General features: G+C 53.8%; 2 protein-coding genes across 15 annotated transcripts in view; one reads left to right on the forward strand and one right to left on the reverse strand.

Annotated features, from left to right (window-relative positions):
- Positions 1–1,506, forward strand: part of HMGXB3 (HMG-box containing 3) — a 52,681-nt gene extending 51,175 nt beyond the window's left edge. For 11 of the 14 annotated variants that reach the window (XM_015452125.4, XM_073994578.1, XM_073994577.1 and 8 more), the window contains one exon: positions 95–1,506. In XM_015452125.4, coding sequence (XP_015307611.3) covers positions 95–562 — 468 coding nt within the window. In that variant the 3' untranslated portion in view covers positions 563–1,506. Of the gene's footprint in view, positions 1–78 lie in introns of all 14 variants that reach the window. The other 3 variants (XM_045394390.3, XM_073994574.1, XM_073994573.1) reach the window with 1 other exon arrangement.
- A 148-nt stretch (positions 1,507–1,654) lies between these two features.
- Positions 1,655–15,705, reverse strand: part of CSF1R (colony stimulating factor 1 receptor) — a 34,486-nt gene continuing 20,435 nt past the window's right edge. The window contains exons 11-21 of the mRNA XM_005558240.5: positions 11,083–11,209; positions 10,851–10,955; positions 10,226–10,336; positions 9,077–9,239; positions 6,325–6,413; positions 6,111–6,208; positions 4,718–4,840; positions 4,525–4,636; positions 3,751–3,850; positions 2,705–2,813; positions 1,655–2,607 (exon numbers count right to left, since the gene is read on the reverse strand). Coding sequence (XP_005558297.3) covers positions 2,440–2,607; positions 2,705–2,813; positions 3,751–3,850; positions 4,525–4,636; positions 4,718–4,840; positions 6,111–6,208; positions 6,325–6,413; positions 9,077–9,239; positions 10,226–10,336; positions 10,851–10,955; positions 11,083–11,209 — 1,305 coding nt within the window. The 3' untranslated portion in view covers positions 1,655–2,439. The remainder of the gene's footprint in view (positions 2,608–2,704; positions 2,814–3,750; positions 3,851–4,524; positions 4,637–4,717; positions 4,841–6,110; positions 6,209–6,324; positions 6,414–9,076; positions 9,240–10,225; positions 10,337–10,850; positions 10,956–11,082; positions 11,210–15,705) is intronic.

Here is a 15,705-nt window from a genome sequence, read left to right on the forward strand (position 1 = left end):
TCAGACAGGGCTGGCTGAGCCTACAGTGCTTGTTCTCACCAGATGGGTTCCCCCTTAGTCATTCCTTCTTGTCAAAAGGCATTCTCATTTCTAGAGTGTGTCCTGCCCAGAGCTCTTGGACCAGCATTATACTGTGGACATGACAGAAACTGAGCACTCTATCCAGCACCCAGTCACCAAGACTGCCACACGGCGCATCGTCCATGCAGGCACACAGCCCAATCCTGGCGACCCCAGTACTGGGCACCACTCCTTGGCGCTGTGCCCTGAATTGGCACCCTACGCAACCATCCTGGCCTCCATCGTGGACAGCAAACCAAACAGTGTCCGCCAGCGGCCCATTGCCTTCGACAATGCCACTCACTATTACCTCTACAACCGCCTCATGGACTTCCTCACCAGCCGCGAGATTGTCAATCGTCAGATCCATGACATTGTACAGAGCTGCCAGCCTGGTGAGGTGGTCATTCGTGACACCCTCTACCGCCTTGGGGTTGCTCAGATCAAGACAGAGACAGAGGAGGAGGGTGAGGAAGAGGAGGTGGCCACAGTGGCAGAATAAGCCAGGCTGTTGTACAGGGACTAGACCATCTCTCAAGCCATAGTAAGGCCCTTGCCTGAGGCAGAGGTATCCAGGGGACCTGCAGAAGTGGTCTCCTGTGGGGAGGGCCTCTGACTGCTGGGACTGACCAAAGAGCTTCCATTCCCTGAGCATGGTGGCACCCAGGGTCCTCGGTTCTCAACCCTCCACAGGTCAGGAGTGGTGCCAGGAAATCTCTTCTGGCCCCGAGAGAACACTTGGGGGACATGGTATGTTTAATGGAGGGAGGGGAGGCTGAGGGAAAGGCTGGTAGCTGGTGGCTTCCGTGGGGCCTGCTGTGGGTCAGGGTAGAGATCCTGGGTGGGCTAAGGCATGAGTCCCAGCACTAGGTGGGAAGGCTGCTCAGGTCTCTCCCACTCCTGAGGAGCCCTGGTTTCAGCGCCCCCAGTCTCATGAATTGCTTAGCCTGTTGCCTTTGACTAGGGGCCTGGGGTGGCCTGCCTTTGACTAGGGGTCCCTTTGGGCTCTTGATTCTCCCTGAAGGAGGGATACATTTCTCTCTTGCTCTTCCTGTACCCACATTTGGGGGAAGCTGAGGAACAGTCAGCCACAGCTCTCTTCCAGGACTGTCCTCTCCGCCCCCAAGCTTTGAGGAAGAGCATCCCCTTCCTCCTTTCCCTGGCCACTGCTGCTGCAGCCAACATCCTCTCTGGGCCTGGGACCCTCTCCACAGACAGGATGTGGTCCCTGGCCATGACATAACCTGGCAGCAGTAGGAAAAACTCCCTTCTGTGAAGGGGAAGCAGACTGGGCCATAAGGAAACAGCAGGACTGGCTCAAGTGCCCAGGGTTTGTTTAGGGCCTGGGAATTGGCCATGTGTTAATTTATTGAGAGGAGTGGAGTAGGTGGCTTTTTTTCCCCCTCCTTCTCTCTTCCCCCAACAAGAATAAAGTTTATTAAATTATCTGGTTTTGGTGAAGCAGGAGTCAATTCCGTGCACGTTGTGGTCAAGCGCCACAGACATGAGCTCGTCACTGCATGTGAAGGCGGGAGGGAAAGAAGTTCCAGGGAATTTGCAGGCGCTCATATGGCACAAAGAACCAGAGGCTGACTGCATTAATGCTGTTAGTTTAATGTGGGCAGAGACATCCCGCGGCGTGACTGTTAGTTAGGATGAGTCAGCTTGGGGGAGTTTGTGCTTCCTGCTTGGTGTGGCCAGCCACATGCCAAGGTCCCCTGCCTTCTAGCCCAGAATGACAGGGGACTGGGCAGAACACCCCCAACTTTTAGCTGCCACTTGGCTCATCACAGCAGTACCAGTGCTGGGGTAGGAGGGGTAGGGCTGTGGAGTGAAGAAGGCTTGTAGGGCAGAGACTAAGAGGTCCTGTGAGATTCTTAGAGGAGCCATCCTGCTCCAAGGGGCCTGAGCTGAGTGTAGTCTGTGAGCATCTGCTGCTCTTGCTGCGCCTCTCGGAGAGGAAGAGCTCAACTCTTTGCCAGTCTGTCTAGCCCCAAGGAGCCTGGTTTTCTCAGTAGCAGTGTAGCTCCTGGGGACTTCACAGGCATAAAGTCAGTCCACTTCCATTAAGAGAAGAATATTAGGAAAGGAGGTTCTACCAGTTGGCATAGCAAACACGAGGCCAACACCATGAGAACGGTAGGGGAGAGGGGGTGAGGGCTCAGCCCCCAGCCCCTGACTGGCAGTGATGGCCCACGCTCAGGGAGTGGGATCCTCAGACCTCCCCTGGATCCCTCACCTTCCCAAGTTTCAGCGCTGGGCCAAGCTGTTGAGTGAAATGACCGAAGGCAGAGTTTGTGTGTTCTCCCCACGTCACCCCGTCCGTGGAGAAGTTGAAGCTTGCAGGAGGGGAGAGTGGTGCTCCCTGTCGTCGGCTCCTCAGCAGAACTGATAGTTGTTGGGCTGCAGCAAGGGCTGGGCGATATCCCCTTGCTCGCAGCAGGCCAGGTGCTCACTAGAGCTCTCCTCCTCCGGCTCACTGCTGCTGCTGCTGCTGCCGCTACCGCTACCACCGCTTCTGCTGCTGCTTGGCAGATTGGTATAGTCCTGAGGGTGGGAGAGACCAGAGACTGTCAGTCCAGATCCATCAGGCCCAGCCCAACCTGCTTTACCGGCCACCCACCCCAAGCCTCACCCCACTCACCCGCTCTCTCCTGTCCTCTTGGGCTTGCTCCTGAAGGAGGGAGCAGATCTGCTGGAAAGTGGGTCTGTGGGTGGGCTCCAAGGCCCAGCAGGCCTGCATGATGCTGTATCTGGAGATAGGACAGAGGATGCCCATGTGCAGCTCTCTAGGGTCCGGGGTCATTAACACACACCCCTAGGGAGACCTACCCAGCAGAGGTCCCCGAACCCAGTCAAAAGTAATTTTAGTATAAAACCTGTGCCAGGTCCTTGGCATGCTTTACCATTTAATCCTCACAGTAACCCTTGCAGAAGGGTACTCTCATCACCCTCATTTTGACAGATGAGGCCCTTTTGGTATCCTCAGGGTTACTGTAATAACAGTCTCTTAGGGAGGCTGAGGCAGGAGAATGGCGGGAACCCGGGAGGCGAAGCTTGCAGTGAGCTGAGATCCGGCCACTGCACTCCAGCCTGGGAGACAGAGCGAGACTCCGTCTCAAAAAAAAAAAAAAACAGTCTCTTAAAAGTCCGAGTTTAGGGACAGGTACAGTGGCTCATGCCTATAATCCCAACACTTTGGGAGGTTGATGCAGGAGGATTACATGAGGCTAGGAGTTCAAGACCAGCCTGGACAACATAATGAGATCCCATCTCTACTAAAAATTTTTTTTAAATAGCTGGGCTTAGTGGTGCACACCTGTAGTCCCAGCTGCTTGGGAGGCTGAGGCCAAAGGATTGCTTGAGCCCTGAAGATTGAGGCTGCAGTGAGCTATGATCGTACACACCACTGCACTCCAGCCTAGGCTACGAGCAAGATGTCTCAAAAAAAAAAAAAAAAGAAAAAGAAAAAGAAAAGTGGTCATTTCGGACCAGCCCTAACAGACAGCTGCTTCTCTGAGAACATCGCTCATACCTTGAACTCAGAAGGGGCTTGTGCCCACTGTGGGAGAGAGAAAGCCTGACCCTGGAACATTTTGGACAGGGAAAGATCAGGGCCACACGGCCTTCCATCCCGTTCCAGTGAAAGCCTGGGGTGTCCTTTTCCCTCCCTGGGATCCCTTCGCTTACATATTCTTTGGGGCAAATGCAGGCTGGGCCATTTGGTATCCATCCTTCACCAGTTTATAGAACTTGCTGTTCACCAGGATGCCAGGGTAGGGATTCAGCCCTGCAAAGGCCGAGATCAGGTAAGAGGCCATGCCTGTTGTCCTCTCCCCATTCCTGCACACCCACACACAGCTTAGACTGGGTTTGAGGGGTCCTACTTGACAACACTGCAACAGCAGCTGCTCTTATCCACTGTGTGGCAGGCTTAGGCTTTAGGAACATGTGAGCCTCCAGCCAGGCCTTATCACGCCAAACAAGAATTCTTGCACAGGCTTTGGGATCAGTAAAACCAAAGCTTCAGTTGTGTATCGTTAAAGTGGGGACAGTCGGGTGGTTATGAGGGTGCTGGAGCAGGGTATTTAAGAACTGGGGACAAGTCCTTGTGCCTAGTCCTCAGGAAATGGGAGTTCTTTCTACTAGAGCCTAGTAGTAGAGAGCTGCATCTTCAAGGGTCTGTAGATTTCAGGCAAAGGAGGGAAACAGTGACAAAGGAGGGTAACAGGTAGCAGCAACTGAGCAGAGACAAATGAGGGAAGAGCCAGAAAGGAGCGCCTGTCAGGGGCAGGGGGTCTGCCCCGCCCTGCAGAAACCGCAATGCTGGGTTTGGAGACCCTTGCCCATTCCTGCACTCTCACAATCCTTGTTGTGTCCTGGGCACCAAACATCTTTGTCCACCAGTGGGGCAACCAGAGGAGCCAGCCCTAGGCTCTGCCTGGAGTGGGCCCAGTGGCTCACCAAGTGAGAAGATCTCCCAGAGGAGGATGCCATAGGACCAGACGTCGCTCTGAACCGTGTAGACACAGTCAAAGATGCTCTCTGGGGCCATCCACTTCACAGGCAGGCGGGCCTGGGATAACAGTCCCCAGTTATTTTGGGCCCTGACTCTTCACCCCCTCCTCAGCCTGGCCCAAGCCCTCCCAGCACTTACATTGCCCTTGACGATGTAGTTGGAGTCATTCATGATGTCCCTAGCCAGCCCGAAGTCCCCAATCTTGGCCACATGCCCATTGGTCAACAGCACATTTCGCGCTGCCACATCCCGGTGGATGCACTGAGGGAAAGCACTGCAGGGTTAGTCTTGGGCCGTCTCCTACCTTAACCTGAGGTGAGGAGGATGGCAGGGAGGGCCCCAGATGGCTTTGGGGTCCCTGTTGGAATAGACATCAGTTTTGGTCCTTTACCATAAACCCTTGTCTATACCTTCTACCAGGGCCCAGGATCTAAGAACGTGTAGCATGGTCTGATCATTTAATGCTTAGAAACCGCCATTACCCTGAGCAGCCATGGCCCTTCTCGCGCTTTGTCCTCTGAGTGGTCCGCTCAGGCCCCAGAAGCAGAGGGCTTCTGTGCAGAGCAGTAGTCTCCAAACCCTACCATTATTTCTGATCATAGCAGCTGCTGTCTGCCAGGTCCTTCCCTAAACTCTGCACACACTGAACCCTTTTTTTTTTTTCAAACATTGTTACACCCATTTTTATAGGTGTAGAAACAGGCACAGAATTTAAAAAGTTGCTTAAAGTCACAGAGCAGGTGGCAGAGCCAGCAATCAAACTACTGACTCCCAAATCTGTTCTAAGGAAGATGGCAAGAACTCCCATTCCCTGGCACTTCTTCCTAGGCTGAGTGCACTTTATACATTATCTAATATCCTCAAAATTCTATGAGGAAGCTTCCATTATCCCCACCAGACCATGTGCTTCATGGGCAGGGACAACTGTTGTCTTTTATACACTATTTAGCAAAAACAAATGAAAAAAGCCTGGTACCGGGCCAGGCGCGGTGCCTCATGCCTGTAATCCCAGCACTTTGGGAGGACAAGGCGGGCGGATCATGAGGTCAGGAGATCAAGGCCATCCTGGCTAACACGGTGAAACCCCATCTGTACTAAAAATACAAAAAAGTAGCCGGGCGTGGTAGCGGACGCCTGTAGTCCCGGCTACTCGGGAGGCTGAGGCAGGAGAATGGCGTGAACCTGGGAGGTGGAAGTTGCAGTGAGCCGAGATTGTGCCACTGCACTCCAGCCTGGGCAACAGAGCGAGACTCAGTCTCAAAAAAAAAAAAAAAAAAAAAAAAAGCCTGGTACCCTTTTTCATCTTCACACTGGGGACACAGGTGCCCAGCCCCAGAGCTCCAGCCCTGGACACAGCTTTCTCCCACTCACCCTTGCAGCTGCTGCCCAAATGACTCTCGCACTCTGTCTCCTCCCCTACCCCATGCCCCCAAGTTCCCCTTTCCCCTTTCCTCCTCCCCGTCGTCACTCATTCAGCCTCCCCAGAACACAGACCTGGGTGGCTACGAGCCAGGGCCAGGTTCCTACTCACATTCTTGGAAGCGAGGAAGGCCATGCCCTGGGCTACTTGGCTGGAGAAGTGAAGCAGGTCCCAGAGCTCCAGGGGCCGTCCATCCTCCTTGTCCAGGTCTAGGGTGGGAAGAGGCATCAGGGCAGCCCTGCCACACTCCCCACCCCTCACCCCAGCAGCCCCTTCTCCTTTTCCCTTATCAAGCAAATGGGGCCTGGCCCTGAGGCCTCCTCACCTTGCTCAGAGAAGGAGTCATTTGAAGAAGTAGAGACAGGTCTCATCTCCACATAGGTGTCCACACCCTGGCTGGAGAAGCCACTGTCCCTACGTAGGAGAGAGGGTTGGAGGGCAGGGGTCAGTCCCCATCACTGCACTGCTCAGCTCAGGCCTTGACCACCTGCCACCCCATGGTCAACTGGAACCTCCCTTTGTGTACACTCCATCTGGTCTCTGCTTGGCTGGCCCGGGTGAGGGAGCTTACAACCCATTCTGGTTTGGGGCAGCTCTGCCTGCGAGAAAGTTCTTCACTGTTCCTAATGCCAATCTGCCCCTGAGATTTTCCTCCTAGCCCTTGCTCTACCCTCAAGGGCCACAGAGAAGTTAGAGTCCTCTTCCCCATAATAGCCCTACTAGAATCGGGGCATATCCTAGGGCCCCTTGAGTCCTCTCTAGACAGTGCCTCTCACCCCTGGCTTCACATTAAAATCACTTCGGGAGCTTTTAGGACCAGGCTAATTACTAATACTTCAGAAACTCTAGGGGCAAAACAGTCATTCACAGATTTAAATCTCCCCAGGGGATCACAAAAGTACAGTCTAAGCTGAGGCCCACTGGTCTAGGTCTAGAGCAGTGCTGCTTAAACACCAGTTCATGTGCAGGTAAATCACCCCGGGAATCTGCAATGCAGATTTTGAATCAGCAGGCCTGGGTGGGTGGGCCTGAGGTGGTGCACTTCCAGCAGTCCTCAAGAGATGCTGGCCGGGCGCGGTGGCTCAAGCCTGTAATCCCAGCACTTTGGGAGGCCGAGACGGGCGGATCACGAGGTCAGGAGATGGAGACCATCCTGGCTAACACAGTGAAACCCCGTCTCTACTAAAAAATACAAAAAACTAGCCGGGCGAGGTGGCGGGCGCCTGTAGTCCCAGCTACTCGGGAGGCTGAGGCAGGAGAATGGCGTAAACCCGGGAGGCGGAGCTTGCAGTGAGCCGAGATCCGGCCACTGCGCTCCAGCCTGGGCGACAGAGCAAGACTCTGTCTCAAAAAAAAAAAAAAAAAAAAAAAAAAAAAAGAGATGCCTATGAGAGCACACGGGGTAGAGAATTTGAGAAGCACTACTGTAGATTGAAGCACTACTGTTCCTAACGTTCCAACCAGATAGGATTTCTCTCTCCCTCCTGTCCCCTCTGCACTAGGGATGTGTACCTTGACAATGTCCATATTCTAGTGTTCCCAGAAGGAGAAACCAATGTTTTATTTATAATCTGACCGTGGCAAAATCTTCCACTCCCTTGTTGTAGAAACTATACTTCTGTTAACAGCCTGGGATCCTTTTACAGGCCATTTGCCTTTGAAATTACCCACTCTGGGAATACTTTCCCCATCTGCGTATTTGAAGACGGAAGCTAATACTTTCCTTTGGTGCTCATTTTGATCTGATCTTCAGAGGCCTAGTGTGTGCCACCCTCATAGAAGTGTCAGAGAATCAGAAGAGGAAGTGATGCTGCCAGGCCCCCATTTTTAGGACCCTGGGTGAAGACAGGGCCTCCTTCTCTTTTGCCTCCTGGGGCATGGCAGCTGACAGTATCTAGGATGAGGGCACAGTGTACACCCTTCTTGTTCTGATCCTGTCCTGGCCCCACAAGCCCCTGAGACAGAGGCCTCCAGGACAGCAGTGTGGCTTGGGTGACTCCTGGACTGGAAGTCAAGAGAGCAGGATTTTAGTCCAGGCTCCGCCTCTGCCCCTGACTCATGTGTGACATGAATCTCCCCACTTCCTCTCTTTGGTTCCCCATGTGACTCTGTCTGTCGGATGGCTCTGTTCCGGATGGCTTCCAGGAATCACAGCACCACAGAACAACAGAGCCGGAAAGACCCTGAGAGGTTCAACACTGACAGCTTGGCTGGGGAAACAGGTCCAAGTGGGCCGGGGACCTGGCCACAATCATGCTGTTTTGTCTCCTGTCATCCAACAGTTAACACACCCTGTCTCCACTCCCCCATGGGAATGTGGGACACTGATATTGGCTGCTTCTAGTTGGAACAGGTGCTCTGCATCGCCAGCACGGGCTATGGGCGAAAGAGGAGACTTCTCCCCACATCTGTCCATCTCTCTTTTTTTTTTTTGAGACGGAGTTTCATTCTTGTTGCCCGGGCTGGAGTGCAATGGTGTGATCTTGGCTCACAGCAACCTCTGCCTCCCAGGGTTCAAGCGATTCTCCTGCCTCAGCCTCCTGAGTAGCTGGGATTACAGGCATGCGCCACCACGCCCGGCTAATTTTGTATTTTTAGTAGAGACAGGGTTTCACCATGTTGGTCAGGCTGGTCTCAAACTCCTGACCTCAGGTGATCCACCCACCTTGGCCTCCCAAAGTGCTGGGATTACAGGTGTGAGCCACCACACCCAGCCACATCTGCCCATCTCTTACTAGGGCTCCAGGCACAGATCTCGGTTGATCTTTTACACACACTGGGTGGTAATTTCATTAATGCATGTCTCCACCAGACTATGAGCTGCCCATCTTTGCCTTCCACACTCCCAGAACATGGTAGATGTTCAAATATTTGTTGAATGAAGGGGAAAAGGAGTAGAGAAACAGAGGTGCCCATAAAACCTGTGGGTGGCTACTTCCCATGACACAGGTGGCAGGTGAGGGCCGCATAGCCACCCAATCATTAGCCATCCAACCCCTGAGCTGGCTTTGAAGACAGACTCGGGTCCCGCCCGCCTCCCAGACCTGGCCTTTTTCTTATCCTTTGCCAGGGGCTACCTGCGGACATATTTCTTCTCCAGGTGGATGTTCTTATAGTCAGCGCCTCCCTCAGGGTCCTGGCCAGGGCTCAGGCTGGGTCCCAGCATGGCCTCAGCCTTCCTTCGCAGAAAGTTGAGCAGGTCGCCATAGCAACAGTACTCCGTGATGACCAGTACAGGGCCTAAAGCAGCCAAGGGTATGGGGTGAGGGAGGTGCTGACTGCTCCCCTGTGTGAACAGGAGCATGGGACTGGGGGCAGTGAGGCCACTGGACCGGGACTCAGCACAGCTGACTTCTATCCCTGGCTCTGAGCAAGTTTCCCTGTGCCTCAGTAGTTCCATCTGTTTAAAACAGATGGCTTTGGTGGGGTGTGGTGGCTCGTGCCTGTAATCCCAGCACTTTGGGAGGCCAAGGTGGGCAGATCACAAGGTCAGGAGATCAAGACCATCCTGGCTAACATGGTGAAACCCCATCTCTACAAAAATACAAAAATTAGCCAGGCGTGGTGGCGGGCGTCTGTAGTTCCAACTACTCAGGAGGCTGAGGCAGGAGAATCGCTTGAACCCGGGAGACAGAGGTTGCAGTGAGCCAAGATCACGCCACTGCACTCCAGCCTGGGTAAGAGTAAGGCTTCGTCTCAAGAAAAAACAAAACAACAAAAAAAAAAGGCCTTAAAAAAAATGTAGCCCAAGAATTATTTCTTCAAAGGAAAGCTGTGGCGGCTCAGTGTAGGTCAGAGCTGCTATCGGTGAAGAGGATGTGGGGCACTTGGAGTTCCAACAAAGCCTGGGGCACCTTTGTGGGCCCTGGGGAGAGTGTCCAAGCATCCTTGAATGGAGGCTTCATAAGAGGTAGACAGGGGGCTTCACTGCAGACCCACAGGATCCAGCTCCCTGGAAGCAGGGCCTAGGAGCTTACATGTTCATCTCCTTCTCCAGGGGCTCTGATGTTCCCTATCAGTCTCTCTTTATGCCTTGAGCTGCCCGTGCAGCTCCTGACTAGTCCAGGAGATGGGCCCAGGAGTTTAAGGGATGCTGTGACCAGGATCCCACTGGCACTTGGATCAGTAGGATCCTGAGAAGGGGAAGATGGAACAAGGTAGCCCTGGGGCCCTCAGATCCCCCAGAGGCCCCAAGACCTTGGCCCCATGAGCCCCAAGGCCCTTACCTCCATGAGTACAGGCTCCCAAAAGGTTGACAATGTTCTCATGCTGGCCCAGGTGGCTCATGATCTTCAGCTCAGACATGAGGGCCTCTTTCTCATCAGCATGGGCCGTGGCTGGGAGAAGGAACCACAGGTCCCACAGACGGGGAGAGGGCAGGACACAGAGCACCACACAGATACATGGGGACCAAATGCAAAGACCCAGGGGAGCAAGCAGGGCATACCCCGAGACCCAGAGTGGCCAGAAGCGAAAAGAAGAAGGAAAAATGCAGACACACAGATGGCAGAGAGAGAGAAGAGGGATGGGCCTGTCACTGAGTTGGTCTTCAGGTGACAGGAAGCCAAACTGTGGCCAAGCCACGGTCCTAGGTGACCTCTCTGCACCCACAGCCTTTTTGGAACTCAGTCAGAAGCCCCTTCACAACTAAAGGGTGACCCAGACCTTCTTGGAGCCAGGAGTCAGAGGGCGCCTGGAGCTCACAAGAAAACTCAAGTCCTCACCCCTGAGCTCTGTCCCCCAGGCTTCAACAGGTTGAAACGTGGGCAATGCCTCTTGTGACACCAGGGCCAGTCCACCCCCAGCATCTACCACCCCCCATCCCTTCCCTCATCCCCTCCCATCACTCACACTTCAGCATCTTCACAGCCACCTTCAGGACAGCATCCTCCTTGCCCAGACCAAAGGCTGTGGCCTCCACCACCTTCCCAAAGGCGCCAGCTCCGAGGGTCTTACCTGCCACGCACACAGGTCCCTTAGGTCCCAGGGCACCAAAGGGCCTCTGTCCAAAGGCCCACAGGCCCCCTGCAACTCCCACAGGCCCTGTGATAGGAAGGTGTGGGGTGCTGAGCTGCCGTCTCACCAAACTGCAGGTTGTTCCGGGGGAACTCCCACTTCTCATTGTAAGGCAGCTGCGTGGGGTCAATGAAAGTATAACTGTTGCCCTCATAGCTCTCGATGATCTTCCAGCGGACCTGGTACTTGGGCTTCTGCAGAAGAGGAAGGGAACACATGGCAGTCGGGGCTGGCAGGCAGTTTGTGGACCTCATCTCCGACCCCTAAGAGCAGGGGTGTGGGCAGTCCCGAGGCACCCAGTGGGAGAAGGCAGGGCGAGGCCTGCTCTGGGCTGAGAGAAGACATGAGAGCATGTTCCTTCTTGACTCTGCCTTCTTGTGTGACCTTCCTTTCTCCAAGCCTCAGTTTCCCTATTTGTGTATTGAAGACCTTGGACAGGACAACCTCTGAGGGCCTTGATATCGCTGATAATCTGATAATTCCTGAGCCAGGAGGGAGGGTGGGACTTGAGATCTTATCCATCCATTCATCTGTCCATCCATCTACCCACCCACCCTCCCGTCCAAATATATATATATTTTTAATTGTGGTAAAACATACATAAAATTTATCATATCAACCATTTTTAAGTGTATGGTTCAGTAGTATCAAGTCAATTACATTTTACATTGTTGTACAACCAATTTCCAGAGCTCTTTTCATCTTGCAAAACTGAAACTCTGTTCCCATTAAAGAGCAACTCCCCTTTGCCTCCTCCAGCCCCTGGCAACCATGATTCTGCTTTCTGTCTCTGTGAATTGTACTGCTCTAGGCACTGCCTCTCAGTGGACTCACACAGCATGTGTCTGTTGGGATTGTCTTATTTCACCCAGCGTAATGGCTTCAGGGTTCATCCATGTTGCAGCATAGATCAGAATTCCCTTCCTTTTTAAGGCTGAATAATAGTAGCCCATCCACATACTTTCTTGAGTGTCTATTTGTGTCAGGCACTGCTGATTCAAAGTTGAACAGGGCAAAGTCCCTGCCCCTCCATGGAGTTTGCATTCTAGTGGCTGAGAGAGGCATTAAACGCAAATAAATACATATGTAGGAAATTCTCAAGTGGTGCTACGAAGAAAATAAAGTCAGGGAAGGGCCCCTAAAGAGCCCGCCATGTGACCATCAGAGGAAGAATTTTCCAGGAACTGTGCATGGAAATACTGTATACTTGACATGGGAACGATCCTGCCAAGTTTGAGCTACAGGAAGGCAACCATCATGACTTGAGGGAAGTAGGGGGGAAGGTTCCAGAAGCAGGAAGGTCTTGAGGGCTATGATAAGGTAAGTGGGTTCCCTTCTGGGATTTTTTTTTCCAAGACAGGATCTCTGTCACCCAGGCTGGCATGCAGTGGGGCAGTCTTGGCTCACTACAGCCTCGACCCCCGAGGTTCAAGCAATCCTCCCACCTCAGTCTCCCAAGCAGCCGGGACTACAAGCGTGTGGCGCCACACCTGGCTAATTTGTGTAGAGACGGGGCCTTGTCGCAGCCTAGGCTGGTCTTGAACTCCTGAGCTCAAGCAGTTTGCCTGCCTCGGCCTCTCAAAGTGCTAGGATTACAGGCGTGAGCTACTACACCTGGCCAAGCAGCGAGAGACCCTGAGAGTTTGACACAGGTGAGTCACCATCTGACTTTTTTGAGACAGGATCTTGCTCCTTCACCCATGCCAGAGTGCAGTGGCACGATCATAGCCCACTAAGCTCAAACTCCTGGACTCAAGCAATCCTTCTGCCTAGGCCTCTCAAAGGGCTGGGATTATAGGTGTGAGCCATCGCACCCAGCCTTGTCTTTATCTTGTTGAGAGAGAGAGAGACAGACCCTGCCCACTAGATAGATTCGGGAGGACCAGGACCTTTGGAAAGACCCGATTTCCTTCCTTAGGCTCTCCATGCTGTTACCACCCAGCCAGGGGAGGCACAGCCCTAGGATGTGGGGAGGAGGAATGGCTGCCCCTGTTTCTTGCCTAGAGGGCAGCTACTGAGGGGGAGCACCATGCTAAGGGTTGCCCATGAGAAGTGCTGATGGAAGACCAAGTTGAGGGAGAAAGTGGAAGCTGGGCTGGGGCGGTGGAGGACACTGAGGCCTTGGGTCAGCAGAGCAACTCTTTCCAGCCAGGCCTTGGGGATGGGACCAGCTTGGCTGTGCCTGCAGCTGGGCTCCTTCCCTGGGCACCCGAGTTAGAAGCTTAAAGGAAGTGTGGGCCGGTGCTGGGGAGGAGGCTGGCCTTTAGCTGCGAGTCGTGGTTGAGAGAAAAGATTCCAGTCATGTCCTTTGCAGCAACATGGTGCAGCTGAAGGCCATTATCCTAAGCAAACTAACACAGGAACAGAAAACCTACATAGCACATGTTCTCACTTCTAAGTGGGGGCTAAATATTGAGTACGCATGGGCATAAAGATGGCACCAACAGACACTGGGGACCACTAAAGCAGGGAGGGTGGGAGTAGGTGAGGGTTGGAAAACTATGGGTACTATGCTCAGTACCAGGTGATGGCATCCATATCCCAAAACTCAGCATCACGAAACATACCCATGCAGCAAACCTGCACATCTACCCCCGAATCAAAAATAAAATGTTGACATTTTTAAAGAGAGAGAGACGGAGAAAGATTCCAGCTAACCGTCAGGAAGAACTTCTAGCTGGTAGTTAGAGAGAAAAGACTGCAATTAGAAATGAGGAACTAACTTCCGGGCTCTGATTTGGGAGGGTGGACTACAGATGAACTTCAGAGCCTCTGTGGTGTAGCTTGGGAGAGAGGCTGAAATGGGACACAGGGTGAAGAACTTCCCAAGCCTCCGAGGATCCAAATCCTGCCCGTGGGCACCTTCCCAGCCCAAAAGACAGCCACAGGGCGAGGAGGGGATTCTTCAGCCTCTCCCGGCCACTTCCATCTCTAGGAGCCTCTGTGGCCAAGACTGTTTTTTCTCCTCACCACTTCTTGTTCCTCTGTCCCTCTGCAGCTGGGCTGAGTCAGCCCCTCCCTGCCCCCAGCTGGGCAGGGGGCACTGTTGAAAGGGAGGGGATCAAGGAGGAAGAGGTTTGGCTGGATTCTCAGATCTCTGAATCCTAGGCTCATATTCCTGGAAGCAGACCAAGCTGCCTTCCGCCTGCCTCCAGAACCCTCCTCTGCCCCTGCTGGGCCTGTAAACCTCCCAGGGCACCTGTGCCATCCCTGGAAAGGGCTCATGGGCATCTACCCAGAGGCAGCCTCTCTTCCAAAGAACTATGAGTGAGATCAAGAGGTGGGGATGGGCCAGGCTTCCTGAGAAGGGTGGACGTGATTGTCATGATGGCAGTGAGTTCTTCCTGAGCTCTGCCTGGGAGTGGGGCGCTGGGCTAGATACTTGAAGCACACCACCCCATTGATCCCTTGCAATGGGCCTAAGCTCCAGGTCCACCCCGACTTCCTCCCTTCCTCCCCACCAAAGGGGGCATGGAGACCAAGTCCCAGTCCCCTCCCCATCTAGGCCTGCTGGTTCTGGGTGGGTGGATATTCTCCATCCCAAGAAGGTGACGATCTGAACAATTCCCAGTGGAATCTTTGGGGACCCTCCTGTCCCTCCTCAGAGCTCAGTTCCAGCTCCCAGGATCGTGGTCCCTCCAGCGGCCTCCCCGGACCCTCGCTTCTCTGCTGCCTCAGCCATTTCCCTGTGTGCCTCCTCCTCCAGGGGAGCCTGCTGACTCCTGCCCTTTTCTCTTCCCCCACAGCCCCCCTTGTGGTCACTCCGGGGACAGAAAGGTGATGACTCAGCCCTGAGGCAGAACAAACCCTCCCCACAGGCCACTTCTTTCCCCAGGCCTGGGCAATGAGGAGAGGCTGGGCTGAGTCCCCAGTGAAGGAACAAGGCTCCAAACCTCATGGAGCAAGGCAGAGGAGGATGGGAGGGCAGGCACTGAGGCAGGGGCATGACCATCCTGACCCCTCAAAGTCTGGTCCCACGGGTGGACACCTCAGCCTGGAGCTAAAGGGCCTGTGAATGGGTATAGGGGAGGAGGGTAGCTGCAAGTGTTCTCGAGGCCTTGCATGGGCTCCAGGGGCAGCTGAATTTCCTGGACAGGAAGTGTGGAGGTGACATGTTCCAAAAATGGTCCCGCAGAGAGAAGATACAGAGTTCCTAAACCACAGCCAAGGGGGCTGGCCAGCCCAAGGCAGAAAGGGCTGCAGGGGGCCCTAGGCCCTTCTCTGGAATCTCTGCATGACTGTCCTGGCAGCTCTGTGGACACTGAGGCAGTTTTCAGTTCCATGTAAGGAAGAACTTTGCAAAAATTGGAGCTGCTCAGAGAAGGAACGGGTGGCCCCAAGGGTGAGTAAGGTCCTGTCCCTGGAGGTGGGTGGGTTGGGCCAAACAACTGCTTTGGGTATGTAGTCAAGGAGATGATGCCCAACCTCAGACCTCCCCCTCCCTTCCACCATCCCAAGATGCATGAGCTAACTCTGGTTCCCCAACGAACTTCCTCCTGGGACAAGAGTGTGCAGCTCCTATCACGGAGACTGTCTGGTCCAGCACCCCACTCAGTCCTCTATGTGCGTTGTGGTACGGGATCCCTCACAACAGGCTGTTAATGATCCCATTTTACAAATGGAGAAGAAACTTAGACACACCAACTTTCCCATCATCCCATAGCCAGAACTTGGCAGAGGCAGTATTTAG

The sequence above is a fragment of the Macaca fascicularis genome, chromosome 6, assembly GCF_037993035.2.
Source record: "Macaca fascicularis isolate 582-1 chromosome 6, T2T-MFA8v1.1".
Lineage (NCBI taxonomy): Eukaryota > Metazoa > Chordata > Mammalia > Primates > Cercopithecidae > Macaca > Macaca fascicularis.